The sequence below is a fragment of the Muntiacus reevesi genome, chromosome 14, assembly GCF_963930625.1.
Source record: "Muntiacus reevesi chromosome 14, mMunRee1.1, whole genome shotgun sequence".
Lineage (NCBI taxonomy): Eukaryota > Metazoa > Chordata > Mammalia > Artiodactyla > Cervidae > Muntiacus > Muntiacus reevesi.
This window is the reverse complement of record NC_089262.1, coordinates 63,358,334-63,375,656: the sequence shown is the minus strand read 5'-3', so window position 1 is coordinate 63,375,656 and position 17,323 is coordinate 63,358,334. Positions and strand designations below refer to the sequence as shown.

At 52.8% G+C, this 17,323-nt stretch overlaps 1 protein-coding gene across 2 annotated transcripts in view; it reads left to right on the top strand.

Annotated features, from left to right (window-relative positions):
• The window catches only part of ERGIC1 (endoplasmic reticulum-golgi intermediate compartment 1), a 112,246-nt gene extending 96,850 nt beyond the window's left edge, over positions 1 to 15,396 (top strand). For both annotated transcript variants that reach the window (XM_065905764.1, XM_065905763.1), the window contains exons 9-10: positions 2,374 to 2,496; positions 13,517 to 15,396. In XM_065905764.1, the coding sequence (XP_065761836.1) occupies positions 2,374 to 2,496; positions 13,517 to 13,624 (231 nt within the window). In that variant the 3' untranslated portion in view covers positions 13,625 to 15,396. The remainder of the gene's footprint in view (positions 1 to 2,373; positions 2,497 to 13,516) is intronic.
• The last annotated feature ends 1,927 nt before the right edge of the window (positions 15,397 to 17,323 follow it).

Sequence of the window (17,323 nt, the reverse complement as noted above, 5' to 3'; positions counted from 1 at the left end):
ACAAGGTCTTTATCCAAAATCATGAGGCTCTTGAATTGCACCAGATGGCCGTTGGTTAACTGGAATGTCCCAGGACCCCTACACCCAGTGTCATGGGGAAGTGGGCGGGCCTTGGGGAGAAGCAGAGATCAGTCAGAGCCCTCAGAAGAGTCACGACAGTGGTTTCAAGCCAAGGCAGCCTCAGCTTCCCCGGAGGTGACCCTGCCATGGGACATGCATGCTTGAAGCCCGTTGGTTGAAGTATCCCCAAACACCCCTTTACACTAGGTCCCTCCTTTTTTTTTTTTCTTTTTTCTGTTCTAGGACCGCCCAAACCCCTTAAAGTGATATAGTGTTTGGCGCTAATAATAATAAGAGTGAAAGTATTAGTCACTCAGTCCTGTCCCACTCTTTGCGACCCCATGGACTGTAACCCACCTGGCTCCTCTGTCCATGGGATTCTCCAGACAAGAATACTGAAGTGGGTATCCATTCCCTTCTCCAGAGGATCTTCCTGACCCAGGGATTGAACAGTGCATGTGGAGCCCAGGGACGCCCCAGTAGCTATCATTTGTGGAGAATTACCACGGGCTGGACATTATGCTCAGCTTTCTACTCCACCATCTTTTTCAGTTATCGCGACAGCTCTGAGGTTGGACCTGTTATTGTCCCCATTTTGCAGATTTGGCCACTGAGGCACTGAGAGGAGGTCCTGGAGCTATAAAGTGGATGAATGGGGATTAGAACCAACCTCTCCAGCTCCAGAACCTGGTCTCTCGATCACATCACTAGCTCAGTCTGAACAGGGGGCCTCTGAGTCTGCCAGGCTGGGAGCTACTCTTTCTTAGGTGGCTTGGGGTCCCTCTGCTTGGCTCCACCCGCACTGATGTGCCGGTGTAACTCTCTGGGGCGGAGGCATCCTGTTTCTTGGCGGGCATCTCGCTGGAACCCTCAAGTGCTGACAGCATCTAACAGATGGGCAAGGCGGATGCAATCTGAGCAGAAAGAGTGTGGACTGTGGCACAAACTTCCAGCTCAAACCCAGCTCAGCCACTCACTCGGGCTGTGAGGTGGGGCAAATCACATAACTACTCCGTGCCTCAGTGTACTCATGTGTAAAATGGCTCAGAAGATCACTGTCAAATGAGGCAGTGTTTTTAAAACCACTGAGCCCACAAAGAAGGCTTTGGCAAATGGTACCTACTGCTGCTCTGTTTTATTATTTTCCTCTGTACCTCAGCTCTGGGCCATGACCCAGACAGTCACCCTGCCCCATCAACTCTCCCGGGAGAAAGCTGATCTTGTTTTGCCCAAGGCTTCTTCCCCTGAGGCTTTGGCAAGGGCCCAAAGGGCCAGGACTGCGTGTTCAGCTCTCTCTGCGGCCTCAGCCCCATCTGCCCTGTGAGCGAGGGGGGCTGCACCCACGGGGACTGGTGGCAAAGAAGGCAGGTTTCAAGGTTGTCCCTGGAGAAGCTGCAGAACTTGGCCCTTAGCGTTTGGGGCTGGGGCTTTAGTGTGGTTTCCAGTTGCTGTGGATGAACGCGAGTCACCCGAGGTTCTCAGCATCCTAAAGTGGATGCAGTTAATTCAGCCCCTTGGTATCCTTGGAGTCCCAGCCGGTGCCTTCTCCAGGAGTCTGGTGGTGGGCTTTGCCCTCTGCTTTCCAGTTGGGTGCGTTTCTTCTTTGAAGAAGCCCCCTCCCCACATCTCTCTCTCACACACAATCCTCAGGAGGTCATGTGTGGCTTAGCCTGTCCCCTCCTCGCCAAGCCCCTGGGAGATCGGCCATTCACTGACGGGCCGCTCAGCACTCCGAGTCCCTCAGTCACGGCACTTGTAGCGCTGCAGTGTGGCAGATATTGTTACATCTGCCTCCTTCTCCAGACTGGGCGCCCCTGGGGAGGGGGCAAGGTGTTCTCACCTGAGGTCCCCAGCACCCAGCGCGAGGCCAGCACACAGGAGAGATGCTTGGTGAACAGTCACTGGATAAACCGATGGATTCTGCCAGGCCCAGGAGCTGCAGGGGGAAGTAGGCCTTCACTCAGACTGGGCCCACGTCACAGTGGTCCTTCAACAGCTCTGCTCTCAGACTCTGCTATTTTGATTCTGGTGCTGCTTCCAAGGTCATACCATCCATTTCCAAGCAGCCAAAGGGGTCCCAAATGCCCCCAGCAAATGGCCCTCCGGACGCTGATGGCAGAGCTTTGGGAGAAAGGGTGTGAGAGGAGGGGTCCATGGAGCCTTGGCTCTGCAGGGAGGAGTGGGTTGCCGGGGCCCCTCTGCAGGGAGGAGTGGGTTGCCGGGGCCGCTCTGCAGCCCACTCCCACATCCCCTGTGAGACACAGTTGGAGTCTGAGTCTTGCACCCCCCTCATTCTCTCCCCTTCCACCCCAGGAGTACGTCGCCTACAGCCACACGGGCCGCATCATCCCGGCCATCTGGTTCCGCTACGACCTCAGCCCCATCACGGTCAAGTACACGGAGAGACGGCAGCCTCTATACCGGTTCATCACCACGGTGAGTGGGCGGGCGCCGCCTCCGAGAAGCAGGACGCAGCCCGCAGGGTAGGGCGCTCAGCCTGTCCACACGAGAGTGTTCAGAAATGTCGACAGACATGCATCAATATCAATGGCATTTCATCAAGAAAGTCTTTTCCAGAGGGGAATGCCACTCATTCGTTTCCATCCCTTAAGCAGTTCCCTCTTTAGCTGTTCCTGTTCCCAATTTACTCCAGTGTTTTTCATTGTGGTGGAAATTGTTCTTAGCAGAGCTTATCCTTTTCTGTGTAAGTTTTACAGTGAAGATTTCACTCATTTTTTTCAATGCTAGCTGCTGATATTGTCAGGTTTTTTTTTCTTTCTTTCCTTCCACATCTTCTCTTTTTTCTTTTTCGTCATTGTCTCCACTAAGTCCAGTTTTCTGTGGGGCAGTTTCAAGCTGATGTCTGCTTTCCTTGGTACTGACTATTTCTGTCAACTGTTCTATGCTGACTTCCCATTCAAAGTGTCCTTGGGGTCAGAACAGTGAGGTCACAGTGCCCTGCCCCAGCCAGGAGGCCTTGAGAAGTTTAGTAACCCAGAGGCGGTGGAGGTGGACGAGACGGGGTGATTTTCCCTCCTTCTTAGATTGGAAACTGCCTTTCTACCTCTTTGTACTTTTAATAATGAGAGAATTTTAAAATAAGAGAATTAGGTGTCCAGTCTTGGCTCTTTCATTTCCTGCTCTGACTTGGTCTGTATTAGGACTCTGTTATTAATCCAAAAGAGACAGGACCCCACGATATGCTGGCTTCAATGATACATGGGCTTCAGGTACGTTTAGATCCAGGTACAAGTGACTGAAAAAGGTCTCTCATCGTCCTACTCTCTTCGGTACTGGTTTCATTTTCAAATAGAATTTACCAGTGGAAAGTGCCTCTTCCTCAGTAATTCTGCCCCAAGTAATGGATAGAATAGCATTGTCATTGGCCTGGCTCGGGTCCCATGCCGTCCTTGTGGCCTGGAAAATGAATGGTGTGCTCCAGTTGGCCAGCCCCACCCAGACTGCAGGGACAAAGATTGCGATGGAGTGGGGTTCCCCAGGAGAAAAAGCAGAGGCCAGTTACTAGAAGAGGCAGAACTGGATGCTAGGAGGCCAAAAGGCCAGATGGCTGCTACAGGGTCTCCATCTCATCCTCTGTGAAACAAGGATAACAATCCCCGCTCTTCCTACCTCCCACAGCCTCGTGGGACTCAAAGCAGATCATGAAGGGGCTGCTCTGCAGTTATAAAAAGCCATGTGGATACAAAGGATGTCAAAAGTTTGGTGCTTACATGAGCCTCAAAATAGCCTTTTGCTGTTCTCTCACTCCATAAAAATTTGAAACTTCTCATCAGCCGGGGGTACTTAACATAAAACTAAAATACCAGATACAGATTGGGAGAAGATATTTGCCCCACATACAAGAAAGATGTGGGGCTTCCTGAGTAGATCAGTTGGTGGAAAATCTGCCTGCCATGCAGGAGACCCCAGATCCACTCCTGGGTCAGCAGGTTCCCCTGGAGAATGGATAGGCTACCCACTCCTGTATTCTTGGGCTTCCTTTGTGGCTCAGACAGTAAAAAATCCGCCTGCAATGGGGGAGACTTGGGTTCGATCTTTGAGTTAGGAAGATCCCCTGGAGGAGGGCATGGCAACCCACCCCAATATTCTTGCCTGGAGAATCCCCATGGACAGAGGAGCCTGGCAGGCTCCAGTCCATAGAGTCACAAAGAGTCGGACAGGACTGAGCTACTAAGCACAGCACAGGAAAGAGGTATGCTTCAGAATTTATATGTCAAAAAATCCCTACACGGAATTCCCTGGTGGTCCAGTGGTTAGGACTTCGTTCGTTCACAGCTGTGGGCCCAGGTTCAATCCCTGATTGGGGAACTAGGATCCTGAAAACCACATGGTGTGGCCAAAAAAGATAAAATTCCTACAGATCAATAAGACAAAGTTAAGTCATCAAAAAGAAAATAGGTGAGGACTTGACTGCTGACAGAAGAGACCACACTGACAATGAAAAGATGCTGAGGTTCACTAGAAACCAGAGGAATGAGATTCAAAACAGAAAGACCCAACCATATCCTATCAGACTGGTAGAAGGATAAGCCTGCCCTGTAAAGACTGGGAGGATGCGAAGCAGGAGGACCCATGTATATTCTCTGATGTGAATGGGCTCAGCCACTTTGGATGGAGATGCACTAACCCTTTGGCTCCAAATTAGGGAATTTGAGCAAGTGATTCTACCCAAGGCCCCACAGGGTAGCAGCCCAAGTAGGTCGTGACACTGATTCTCAGCCAGTATTCCTCCTGCACGCCCAGAATAGGACAGAAGCAAGGACACAAGTTCACCTCTATGCAGATGTGGTCTGCATCTCAGAGGCCCTGGGGTCTGCAGCCTCCACAGTGGTGGAGAAACAAGTGTGCCCACACCTCACCGTGGGGTCAAGGAGGCTCTTCTGGCCCGCTTTCTGTTTGCTCCTGCATTCCTGACAGTTGAGGCTCTGAGTGTTGAAATTTCCTGCCAAGTGGCTGAGAAGTGAAGTGACTTCATTTATTTGCTAAATAATATTTGCTAGACTTCACCATGCACCAGGCCCTGTGCTAGGCAGCAGGAACAGTGAACTAGACACGGTCTCTGACCTCAGCTTGCTTCCTAGCAGGTCAGGGAAATGGCTGAGCACACAGAGCTGCAGTCCGGGTCGGCCCGGGCTCTGACGTGCACGAGGCACCCCAGTGACAAAGACTCTCCTCTGTTTGGAGAGTTCAGAGAAGGACACCCCGGGATGGGTCTCGCAGGGTGAGGAGGCGTTTTCTAGGCTGGTGAGCAAAGCAGAGAGAGTCTCAGCAAAGGGAATAGTGTGCGCACACAGCGTGTCTTGTGAAGGCCTTGTGGCTTCTTTTGATGGGAAAGGACCTCTGAGAGCTGGAGGTCCCCCAGACCCCCAAGGCACGGGCCTGTCCTGCATCACCCGGAGGCGCTCCTCCACCCCTGCCCTGCCCACCTCCACCTGAACGGGGACCATTCCGCAGGGTACCTCCTGACATCGTTAGCCTGCTGGGTTTTCTGCGGGCCCATGTTGCCATCTTGGTTGCCACGGCAACCATGGGGTCAGTCCTGCGTGAGCCCGCCGGCTGTCCCTGGCAGATGGCGTCATTGTGGAGCTTCAAAGGCCCCTGTCACCGGGCAGCAGATGCAGGATGACGCTCACAGGCAGACACACAGGCACAGACCCCCGGCAGCCCTCGCGGGCAGGGTGGGGCTGAGAGGGAAGTGGGGGCACCTGCTGTGCCTTCTCTGTCTCTCTTTATAAAATCAGACACTTGTGTGCGGAGCCCCCAAGCCCCCAAAGGGGGGCCTCTGCAAATAGCGCCTCAGAGGGGCTGCTGAAGAGGGGGCTTAAGCCAGGATGTCGTCATGCGGCGGCTGTGTGGGGGCAGCTGTGGGTGGGCGGGAATGAGAGGTGGGTGCCTCCGGGGCGGGAGAGCGGGTGTGGAGGGGAGAGGCAGGCAGGGCCTGCCCGAAGCATTCTAAGTAACAGAGACCTGGCTTATTCGGGGCTGCCCCTCCAGGCTCAAACCGTCTGCAAAGGACCTGTTCATCCCCAGCCTGAGCAGAGGAGGCATCCTCCTTCCGGAATTCTTCACCAGGCTCCTTTCTCTGGATATCCAGAGAACCTTGCTCAGACCTCTACCTTGTGTTGTTCCAGAAAATTCCACTACTGAGGGGAAAAACAGATGGTGTCTAACAGCATGCAAGCGATCCCCTTTAGAGCGCCCCCTCCCACATGCGCACATTTGTTCCCTACCCCGCCACTTGCCAAAGCCCCTTTTGGGAGATGGCCTTCAAGTGGCAGTGGTGACAGATCAGATGGCTTGGAGGTGTCACGTTGCTTTCCTTGTGTGTTTTATTCTACTTGGGGGGAGCAACCAGAAGTCACCAAGCATGTACCAAATTGGGTCAGTATGGCCGTGAGTTTTTGTCCACCAGAAAGAAGCAGCTGTGATGACATGTCCCCGTTGGCCAGCAGGGATGGCTGAGTTAGGTAGCATCCCTGACCTCGCGATGCTCCTTGCCAGTGAGATAATCCCCCAGTCTTTTGATTGCACTTCATAGCTGCCAGGCCTGATTATGAGGAGTTCCAGGTCTAATTCACCTCTTTGTTATCCACATCTAGCACGGGCCTTGGCCTGGCTATAGGTGCTCAGAAATATACAAGGGACAGCTGCTTAAAGAAGTGATCACAGAGCTGCACTTAGTAAGCGGCTACTGGGTACCAGGAAAGTTTACAGTCATCTCCTTTAATCCTACGAGGAGCCCTCCAAGGTAGATGGTATCATTCCTGTATTATATGGAAATAACTGAGGCCCAGAGAGGTAAAGAAATGCTTCTAAGATCACACAACCAGGATATGGCAAGGCCAGGACTTTGTCCTCCAAACATGCCTCTGCCATACCCTTCCCCACCAGCTTGGGAGCCTTCAGTTTCCAAAACAGACTCCCAAGGATGTTCCAGCTACAGAACCCCCAGAAGCCACGGAGCCCTTAATAAGACACCAGGATCATCTGATATAGTGACTTCTATCTTGGGAATCAAGAAGAAATATTATAGCAGGAAACAAGGCAATATCACGAGCATGTGCGGTAAAGTCATAGTCATGCCCGTGCAGACATAAGAAAATAGGCAAAGTGTCCGTCTGAGACTGGTCAGCTGATGATGTGCAGGTTTTCCTGCCTTTATCTGATTACTTTTCATTCATCTGTTGGGCACCTGCAAGGATTTTTCCATTGACACGAGGCTGCGGGTGCCTGGGGTGGGGGGCACATGGGCTGGTTAAAGGAATAGAAACTGAGAGGAGAAAGCACTGAGAAGGTTTTCCATCTGAGACTGTGTTCTGGGAAAAGACCGGCTTGGCTGGACTGGTGCAGCAGCTGTTTCAGAGCCTCCGTTTTGTCGCACTCGGACTTTCCTCGGCATGTCTGTCTCTCCCCAGAACCTGAGCTCCACGAAGGAGGGCTGGCTCCATCACCGTTCCTCCAGACTGGGGATAGCACAGCGAGTTACAAGGGGGTGTGAAACAGTGAGCCAGCACAGGCAGAGTACACACCTTGGCCCCCACGAGACAGTTTCCATTATCTGAGGAACAGAACAGAACCCAGAATTAGCAGCTAAGTTGTTCAGGTCTGGAAATGGGTTTTTTTAAAAAAAAAACAACAAAAACCCTTCAGTTCTGGTCCTTTTGGGCATTTGAGCCAAGTTCATTCTTCCAGAAGGTTGTGCACCAGGCACTGATTTCTCCAGCTGGGTCTGGAACAGAAACTCCTGGTACTTCTTTTCTAGGGCAGGTTCTGAGACAAGTAGGGAGCATGGGCTAAGTTGTATAAACTAGACTTATGTTTACAGCCACACAGCTTCTTCATGAACTTCCCTGACAGAGACTTCTTACCTCAGGGTATCTGATACGTGAGACTTAACAGAGCTGAGAAAACAAAATAGAAAGAAGCCGTCCATTCAAAAAAAGCCATCCATACATGCAGATGAGGACTGAGGGGAGCCTTCGGGTGGGGGAGAAGTGGGTGGAAGAAGTGAAGAAAAGCAGCCCCTTTGTAGCCTCCCAGACCTGGGGGCTCATCCCCCTTGCCCACTTGGCTTAGCTGTGTGACTGTGGGCAAGTCATTCCCTCTCTGAACCTCTGCTTGCTCAGCCCATGTGCCCCACCGCTTGACCCGATGGGGTGGGAAAGCAGAAGAACAGTGCTGGCACATAGCAGCTGCTGAACAGAGGGGGCGGTGACGGGGAGGGTTTGGGGTTTTTGGTTGTCTTGCTTTTGTGTCTTTGGCTTCACCACATGACATGTGGGATCTTAGTTCCCGGACCAGGGCTTGAACCCACACCCCCGGCATTGGAAGCACCGAGTCTTAAGCACTGGGCTGCCAGGGAAGTCTCCAGGGTGGTGGGTATTGGGCAGCTGCAGCCGCTGTAAAAATGGCAAGGAAAGGGCCCCACTCTCTCCCGCCAGCCCTCTGGAATAAGGGGCGCAGGTGGGAGGTCCGGCAGGCGTGGCCCCATGGTTGGAGATCACCAGACCCTCTCCTCCCCGACTGTACGCCCACCTCTCCCAGCTCCAGTCATCAGCATCCCTTCCGCGACAGCCCCCACCTCTCTCAGCCACAGCCCCAGTGTTCTCATCTGAGGCTCCAGCCTGACTGCCGCCGCCAGCATCTGATGGGACTCTGATTCATTATTTATTTCCTCAGACTGTGCCTTTCCCCCAAGCCCTGCACGCAGTGCCGACTGCAGGAGGAAAGTGAATGAACAGTTGCCGGGCACGTCCAGTGGAACCTCAGGCAGCTGGGCAGTGCCTCCTAGTGGACCCCATTCACAGATAAGAGAAACTGAGGCTCTGGGAGGTCCGCTGGCTTTCCCAGCCAGGGTTGCAGAGCTGGGAGCTGCCCCCAGGAATGCTGACTCCGGAGCCTGGTGGAACAACAGAGAGATTCAGGCCGCCAGCCAGTGTGGTTGGAACGTGTCCTCTTCATATTATAAGGCATGAAAAGCCATGAGTAAAATGTCAAGGGAACACACACACCCCTTCTTCTCAAGGTAGACGAGCTGACTTCATTCTCCCCACAGTGGAAGGGCGGGCAGCTGGGGGAGACACAGGGAGGAGGCGTCAGCCTGAAAACAGAGGGGCATTATGGATGGCTTCTGATGGAAGCAAAGGAACGTGCGTCTCCCAGACCCACTGGGGCCGCCGTACTGAACTGCCCTCGTCCCCGCTTCTGGAGCTGGGCCTGCTGATCGGAGCAGGCTCGCGTGTGCCAGCCAGGGTGGCCGCTCCCAGCTCAGCAGCCCCCCTCCCCCTTCCCCCACCCCACCCCCGAGGTTGCTCCCCGGCCTCCAAGGTGGGAGATGCAGGAGGCCAAGGGAACAGGCAGTCAAGGGTGTGTGTGTGACACGGGCGAGCCCACAGCAGTCCTGTTTGTAAAAGTTAGGAAACTGAGGCTCAGGGAGCGATGGGGGCGGCCTCCAACATCCTGAGTCTGGTCCACCAGCCCCTGGCCCACACCCCGAAGTGTGAGTCCTCTTTGTCCCCTGCCTGGGGTCCTCCTCCTCCTCTCTTGGGACATTTGTTCATTCATTCCCTCACTCCTTCTCTGCTCTTTCTCACTCCCTCCCTCCTTCACTCATGGACATGTCCTGAGCCTGTGCAGCCCCGGCTCTCCTGCTGTCTTCTCTACCTGGCGTTCAGGACAGCGAGCTTTAAGCCGTGGGGTTGGGGTAGGGCGTGGGGAGTTAAGGGGCACTCCTTGCCTGGCCAAGCCTGGGAACAACCTCTGTGGTCTGCGGTGCTTTGCCCCTACGCGTGTCCTTCATGACATATGCTTCTTGCAAACCTGTTTGGGCCTCAACTACTCCATCTGTAGATTGGACCTTCAGAGGGCTTGGGGCCTGAGTGACTCTAAAGAACCTGCTTGCAGTGCCTGGGACGCCCTCACTGCCCTGTCCTTCCATAAATTGCCTTGTCCTCTGCTTAAAGAGCCAGGTAGAGAATGGAAATTTAGCCCCAAAGTCCTGCTCTGGGGAACGAGTGGTATTTTATATGTTGTTCTTCTTAGACTGGGTCTCAGGCTTAGAAAGATCTCAGATCATAGCAGCAAGGTTGGAGCCTTCCAGTCAACTGGAAGGTGAGATGAGGTCCCATTTACTGACCACCTACTATGTGCTAGGCACTCCAGAGGCATTGCCTGCAATACAATCATTGGCAAAGTAGGAATGGTTTGCCCATTTTGCAGACCGAAAAACTGGGGCTCGGGAAGGCTCTCTCATGCCCAGAGTTAAAATGTGACAGCCACGGAACCACCTGGCTTCCCGAGGCCAAGCTCTTCCCGCTGCAGTAACCAGAAAGGCCGCTTCAGTCCTCATCTCCCCATCTTGGCCGTGTGCAGTGAGGAGGTTCACGCCTCCGACTCCACACTCACAGAGGCCTGGTTCTCCTGGCTCTGCAGAGCAGCAGGCAGGGGAATCAAGTGTTGTGGACGTGATTTGCTTCATTTTCCTTGTATTCATCTTGGGCCCTGTCCCCGCTCCCGGGTCAGGGAGATGCCAAGTCACCATCCTCCCTTCCATGAGGCCTTTATCTTGAGAGCTGGATCAGCCTGCTAATGTGTGGTTGGTCATTTCCCCCCATCAGCCAGGTCTGCTGAAGCCGTCATCTGGCCACCAGCAAGGGAGGGCCCACGTTGGAAGGCAGACAGACCATCTGGTGCAGCCTCAGAGCTGCATTTGCATTTCAGACGTAGAAACCTCCTGGGGATGAGGGTCGTGGACACGACTGACCACCCTCTAGGACGAGTCCAGACATGGCAGGCCCCTGGCGCTGGGGGTTTCTGTGGCCACCATCTGTTGAAATCCAGGGAGCCCTTCAGCCTGGGAGCACCCCAAGACCCTCTCCTCACGACCCCTGCTTCACCTCACACCAATCACCCCCTGTGGATATGAGGAGGTGGGGTGCTTGGGCAGGCCAAAGGCAGAATTAGGAAAGTGGGGGACCGCATCAGGCAGGCTGCTAGATTTCTCTCAGCTTTTGAGGCCCATCCCCTTGAAGATGCCAGCGTCCCCTCAGTTGACTGGTGACTAGCACTTGAATAGACACAGGGTGGTGGGACACAGGGCTGCGGCGTCCGTGGATGCCCACAGAGCCTGCCGAGCTCCCAGGGTCTCAGTTTCCCCGCAGCTCTGCGTTTTCTCCCGTGCCTCAGTGCACGTGTTGTCTCCCGCTCTGGGCCAGCCCCGTGAAAGGAGCTCAGTCTGGGTGCCAGGTGTATGTGAATCATCACACACACAGGCTCCAGAGCATGCAGATGAATATAGATATGTGTGTGGGGTTAGTTTTTATTTTTTTATTATTTGCTCCATTGCACTTAAGTCACATTTTCCTATCCTCTGATCCAAGCTCTAAAAGCTTTTTGTGGTATAAAATTGCCCATCATCTGATCCACTCTACCGAAATAACCCAGCTTCCCTGCCGTCATCTTCCTTGAAAAGGGGCCCTGCGTCATGCTCTGAGGCGGGCGGGGAGAGGCCTTGCCCGCTGAGAACACTTCATAATAATCCCCCCAGTGCCCCCGTCCTCCTCTCTCCCTGGGGGGCTGCTCCGGTTTCTGGGGCTGTTATTATTGGAATGCCAGCTGCTTGCTTACAGCCCATCCATACAGACCCACTCTGTCTGTCTGGGCCTCACAGGCCTCCGCTTAGCTCATCTGGTGGAAATATAATTTCAAAAATAAATGCTGGTGCGAGGCACTCTTCCCTCTTGCCTCCGCTGTGTCTCCTGGCCTCGTCCACGTGGCACCGCAGGACCCAGGGAGGCACTGCTGTCTCCCAGAATCCTCCAGTGCTCAGCGGCAGGGGCCTGCGGGGCAGCCCAGCGCGGCTTCTTCTGAGTCCCGTGGTCATTTCCCTGCTCCTTAAATGTGGCCTGGGGGGAAAAGAGAGAGCTCGGGGGCAGACAGACTCAGCGCTGCCATCCCCTTGCTGTGTGCCCTTGGACAAACTCTTTCCCTCTCTGGACCCCATGGGTACATGAGCGAAGAGGTGCCTCCCTCCAGGGCATACGGCATGGTGGGTAACACTGCTTTTTATGAATGATTTAAGTATGTCTTTCCTAAAGGAGATCAGTCCTGGGTGTTCATTGGAAGGACTGATGTTGAAGCTGAAACTCTAATACTTTGGCCACCTCATGCGAAGAGTTGACTCATTGGAAAAGACCCTGATGCTGGGAGGGATTGGGGGCAGGAGGAGAAGGGGACGACAGAGGATGAGATGGCTGGATGGCATCACCGACTCGATGGACATGGGTTTGGGTAGACTCTGGGACTTGGTGATGGACAGGAAGGCCTGGCGTGCTGTGATTCGTGGGGTCACAAAGTGTCGGACATGACTGAGCGACTGAACTGAACTGAACTGAACTAAGTGTGTCTTAAGGGAAGAAGTACTTTTAAAGTTTCCTTACAAATCTTTTAGGCACTTCGGTTTCTTTGCTAGCCCCAGAAAGCACTCACAGGTAGACCAGAACGTTTTGAGGAGAATGTAGCATTATGTTGATCCTGTCAAGTTCAAAGCAAAGTGAGTAATTTGGTGAGGTGGGCTCTTCATACCTGGGAAGCAGCCAAGGGCCATGTTGAGAGTTTTGAACTCCAGTTTGACTCAGATGGTAAAGAATCTGCCTGCAATGCAGGAGACCGGGGTTCAAGGCCTGGGTCGGGGAAATCCCCTGGAAGAGGGCATGGCAACCCACTCCAGTATTCTTGCCTGGAGAACCCCATGGACAGAGGAGCCTAGCGGGCAACAGTCCATGGGGTTGTTACAAAAGGGGTTGGACACGACCAAGCGACTAACACTTGGACTTTTACTTTTCAACCACTAAATGCTGTGGCATTGGGCGAGTGACTGAGTGGCCCTGTGTCTCAGTTTCAATGGCTGCACAATAGTTGTAAGAACAGTGCTCCCTTCCTAGAGTTGTCTGGGGATTCAGTGAGGTGGAACACATCAGCCTTTCAGGCCATGCCTGACACAGAAAGGTGTTGTGTAAGTGCTGTCTGCTTCGTTGTAGTTCTTTTCTTACATTGTGAATTGAGGAAGTACAGACATACAGGTGACATTCATGACCATCCCCTTATGACAGCAGGGGTTTTTTTTAATTATTTATTTGGCTGCTCTGGGTTTTAGTTGCTGCATGTGGGATCTAGTTCCATGACCAGGGATCGAACCCCCTGCATTGCAAGGAAGGCAGATTCTTAACCACTGGACTGCCAGGGAAGTCCAATGATTATTTTTATTATTGTTTTTGTTTGAGCCCTGGGTGTGTTCCACATTCAGCTGGTTACCATGGGGTGGTCATGACGGGTCAGAGCGTCAGTACTTGCTGAGCTCATCATCTCGTGATTTAGGGAGGTCTTGGCCTGTGGCTCCCTTTCCCACTGACCTCTTGACCATTCCCCCCACTTTCAGATCTGTGCCATCATTGGTGGGACCTTCACTGTGGCCGGCATTCTGGACTCGTGTATCTTCACAGCCTCGGAGGCCTGGAAGAAGATCCAGCTGGGCAAGATGCATTGATGACCTGCCCGGCCCCACGGCCAAGGACCCAGGGGACCAGCAGCCCTGCTTCCAGCACCCCGTCTCCTCCTACCCTCTGTCTGGCTCAAGATTTGGCTGTGTCCCAAAGTGGGGGTGAGGGGAGGGAGGGGGTGGCTCCTGGGTTCGACGCTACCTCTTTTGCCCAAGTTTAATTTTAGTTAAATTACACTGCCTGAAGTTGGGGCACCCCTTTATTTCCCTGAGGAGCCCCAAGACCAGAGGCAGGGCCAGGACAGCTCGGGGACGCACTCGAGAGCTGCAGTCCCCTCCCTGTTGGGGGGAAAGCCCAGAATCCATGCTGACCAGCTCGCAGCCAGGCTTTGACAATCTCGCAGCCCCCACTGTTTGGTCCCACTGGTCACTTGGGTTCTCTCCTGGGCAGGCAGCCTGCAGACTTGGGCCCCAGATTCTGGACCAGGCTGCCCAAAGGCACCTCCCACCTGGCTCCTTCAACAAAGTCGGTACTTCCCAGGCAGGCCCCTGAAATGTGGCGCCCTAGATGGAGCCCTCGCCTCTGCTCCATCCCTTCCTGCCTGACCTCGAGCCCAGGCCTCAAGGCCCTCTCTCCCACGCCTTTCTTTTCCTCCCCAGAAGCAGATGCCCAGTGGCAGGGCAGCAGCCTGCGTAGACTCAAGTCTGCCCACTGGTCACTGGGCGCTTGGCGACTTCGCCTTCTTCTCTTCATCTCGTTCCTCTGCACCCCCTGCCAATGTGCCTCAGCCCCCATGCTGTGTGGCCCAACATGGCTTGGTGGAGGGGCAGGCTGTGACTGGGAAGTCATTCTTTGAGGACTAGACATGGTTCGTGCATTGATGTCCAGATGGGAAGCATCATTTCCTGCGACCCTAAAGTAATCATGTCTTGGCCTCTCCCAGATGGCTGCCAGCGGTCCCAAAGCCTTAGGTGGGAGAAGCCAAGTGGACCAGCCCGTCTCCCATCCTAGCACATCCACCTTGGGCTCCCAAGGGCGCACAGCGCTTGGACCTCTCTGAACCCAGCTGTGGCCCGCCTGCCCCACCGAGCTCCCCACTGGCTGGCCTCACAGCAGCTCAATCCTGGTTCCTGGGGCGGCTTCACTGTTTCCTCACTGGCTCCTGGGTGGGTCCCCACCCCACCGCTCCCCCTTCTCCTTCCCCTTTAGTCCTAAAAGGGAGGGGCTATGGTCCAGGCACAGATTCCACCCAGGGAATTTTAGGTATGCCCCTCTGTCCCAGTGAGAGAGCCGCCCACTTTTTTCCATGTATATCAAGATTGTTTGCATACTTTTGTAATTAAGGGGAGTGTCCAGTAGAAGGCATTTTAAAATTATCTCTATGGATGGTCCAAGTCTCTGCCTTTTGTGATTTTTGGCTCTAGATTCCAATTAGAGAAGCTTCCCTTTGCATTTGAGTTGATGGGTGTAAGTGTAAACTGTATTTGGTTATTTCTGGGATCTGTGGCCACTCAGATGGATTTTTTTTTTTTTTGCATTCTCTTCCCCCGTTACAAAAGGAGTCCCTTGGGTGTGTGAATATGTGTGCCTGTACAGAGTGGGCAGGGCAGGCTGGGGAAGTGTGTGGCATGCACGTGAATTGAAATCCCACGTTGATGCATTTTAAAAAAAGATCCTTGAGGACATAGGGGATGTCAGTTTCCTATGGAAGAGACACCTCTGACTCATTCTTAAAAGCAAAATCTCAAGGGAAAAAAAATGTTTTAGTTCTTTCCCCACTCGTTGGGTTCAAATAGATTAAAAGACTGATTTTCAGAAATATTGCTGTGTGTTACTTTTGACTTGCTTATGGTTGGGTAGCCTGGAGGCTGGGATCGTAGTCAAAGTGAAATTTCATTCTAGAGGAGAGAAGCTGGGAAATATGGGGAATATCTGTGAGCATGATCAGAAAGTCAGGAACCCTTGGATTCAGTCCTTCCTTTATTGAATCCCTACAGAATAGTCTGCAATCGGCTACTTTCTTTCCTCTTCTTTTTTTGAAAAATTTATTTTATTGAGGTATTTGAGCTTGATTTACTGCGCTGTGTTAACCTGAGCTGCTTACTTTCCAGTTGCACAGCCCCAGTTCAGGTCCTTAACCCCAAGGCACTATTGCAGAATATAGTTTGTGCAAATAAATTATACTGGATCAGAACAAGCTCATGTATGCAGGGAGTGATATGTGGTAAATTTTCAAAAGCAGTACTTGTTCCACGTAGGTATTCCCAGATCAAGTAAGGGAGAGCCCTCACCAGCTTAAGAAAGGGAGTTCCATGGACATTTGCCCTTCCGCTGCCCGGCGCTTCTGAGCCTTCTCTGCACGGACATGGGTTAGCATAGCACATTCACCAGAGGTGAATGTGAGAGCGCACCTGTCTGTAGGAAAGTCTTCACTGACCCTCTCTGTTCTCTCTCTAACACTCTGTGTGATATCTGAATTGCTGTGACACTCGAAGCTCGTGATCAGGAGTACATGCCCAGCGGCCGTCAGAGGCGTGGGCTTCCCAGATGGCACTAGCGGTGAAGAATCCGCCTGCCAGTGCAGGGGTCTCAAGAGACGCAGGTTCGATTCCTGGGTCGAGGAGATCCCCTGGAGTAGGAAATGGCAACTCACTCCAGTATTCTTGCCTGAAAAATTGCACAGACAGAGGAGCCTGGTGGGCTGTAGTCCATGGCTGCAAAGAGGCAGACATGACCGAGTGCACACACACGGAGATGTGTTTCCAGACCTGTTTGTGCCTCTGCGCTCTGTGCTGTGGTGATGTGCCTTCATTAACCAGATTTAATTTCTGCAACAGTGCCTTGAGGTTAAGGACCTCAGTTAAGGACCTCAGTTAACCAGTGAAATATGATCGAAAAATGGAAGGATCTAGGAAAACTAAGCTGAATACTTTGGAGAGGCCTGGTAAAGGTGAGTGGCCACCCCCTCCTCAAAATGCTGCTGAACTCAGGGAATACCCTGGGGGTCCAGTGTTAGGACTCCATGCTCCTACTGCAGGGGTCATGCAATTACCCTCTCCCCCCCCAAAAAACCCCACCAAATTCATTGTGAAGAAGGTGACTGAAAAGGGTTGGGGGAGGACAGTCCTTGAGGATTCTGCATCCACATTGAAAATGTGTAAATTCTTATTCCATGGTAAAGAAAATGAAACCTGGAACCCTGGGATTGGTTTATGTAAGGACATGGTTTACAAAGGGAAGATAAAGGAGAACTCCAACAGAGGAAATGCAAAGTTCAATGAAAAGCTTTGCTCAGAGTCAAGAGATGGGCCCAATGTTTTTTTTTTTGTTTGTTTGTTTGTTTGTTTTTAGCTTTTTATTTTATATTGGGGCTTCCCTGGTGGCTCAGATGGTAAAAGAATCTGCCTGCCAATGCAGGAGACCTGGGTTCGATCCCTGCGTTGGGAAGATCCCCTAGAGAAGGAAATGGCAATCCACTCCAGTATTCTTGCCTGGGAATTCCCAAGGACAAAGGAGCCTCTTGGGCTGCAGTGCATGGGGTTGTGAAGAGTCAGACACAACTGAGCAACTAACACATGGCCAGTTAACAATCTTGTGATAGTTTCAGTGCACAGCAGAGGGACTCTGCCATACATACACACGTATCCATTCTCCCCCAGACTCCCCTCCCATCCAGGTTGCCTCAGTGTTGAGCTGCAGTCCCTGTGCTACATAGTAACTCCTTGTTGGTTGTCCATTTTAAATAT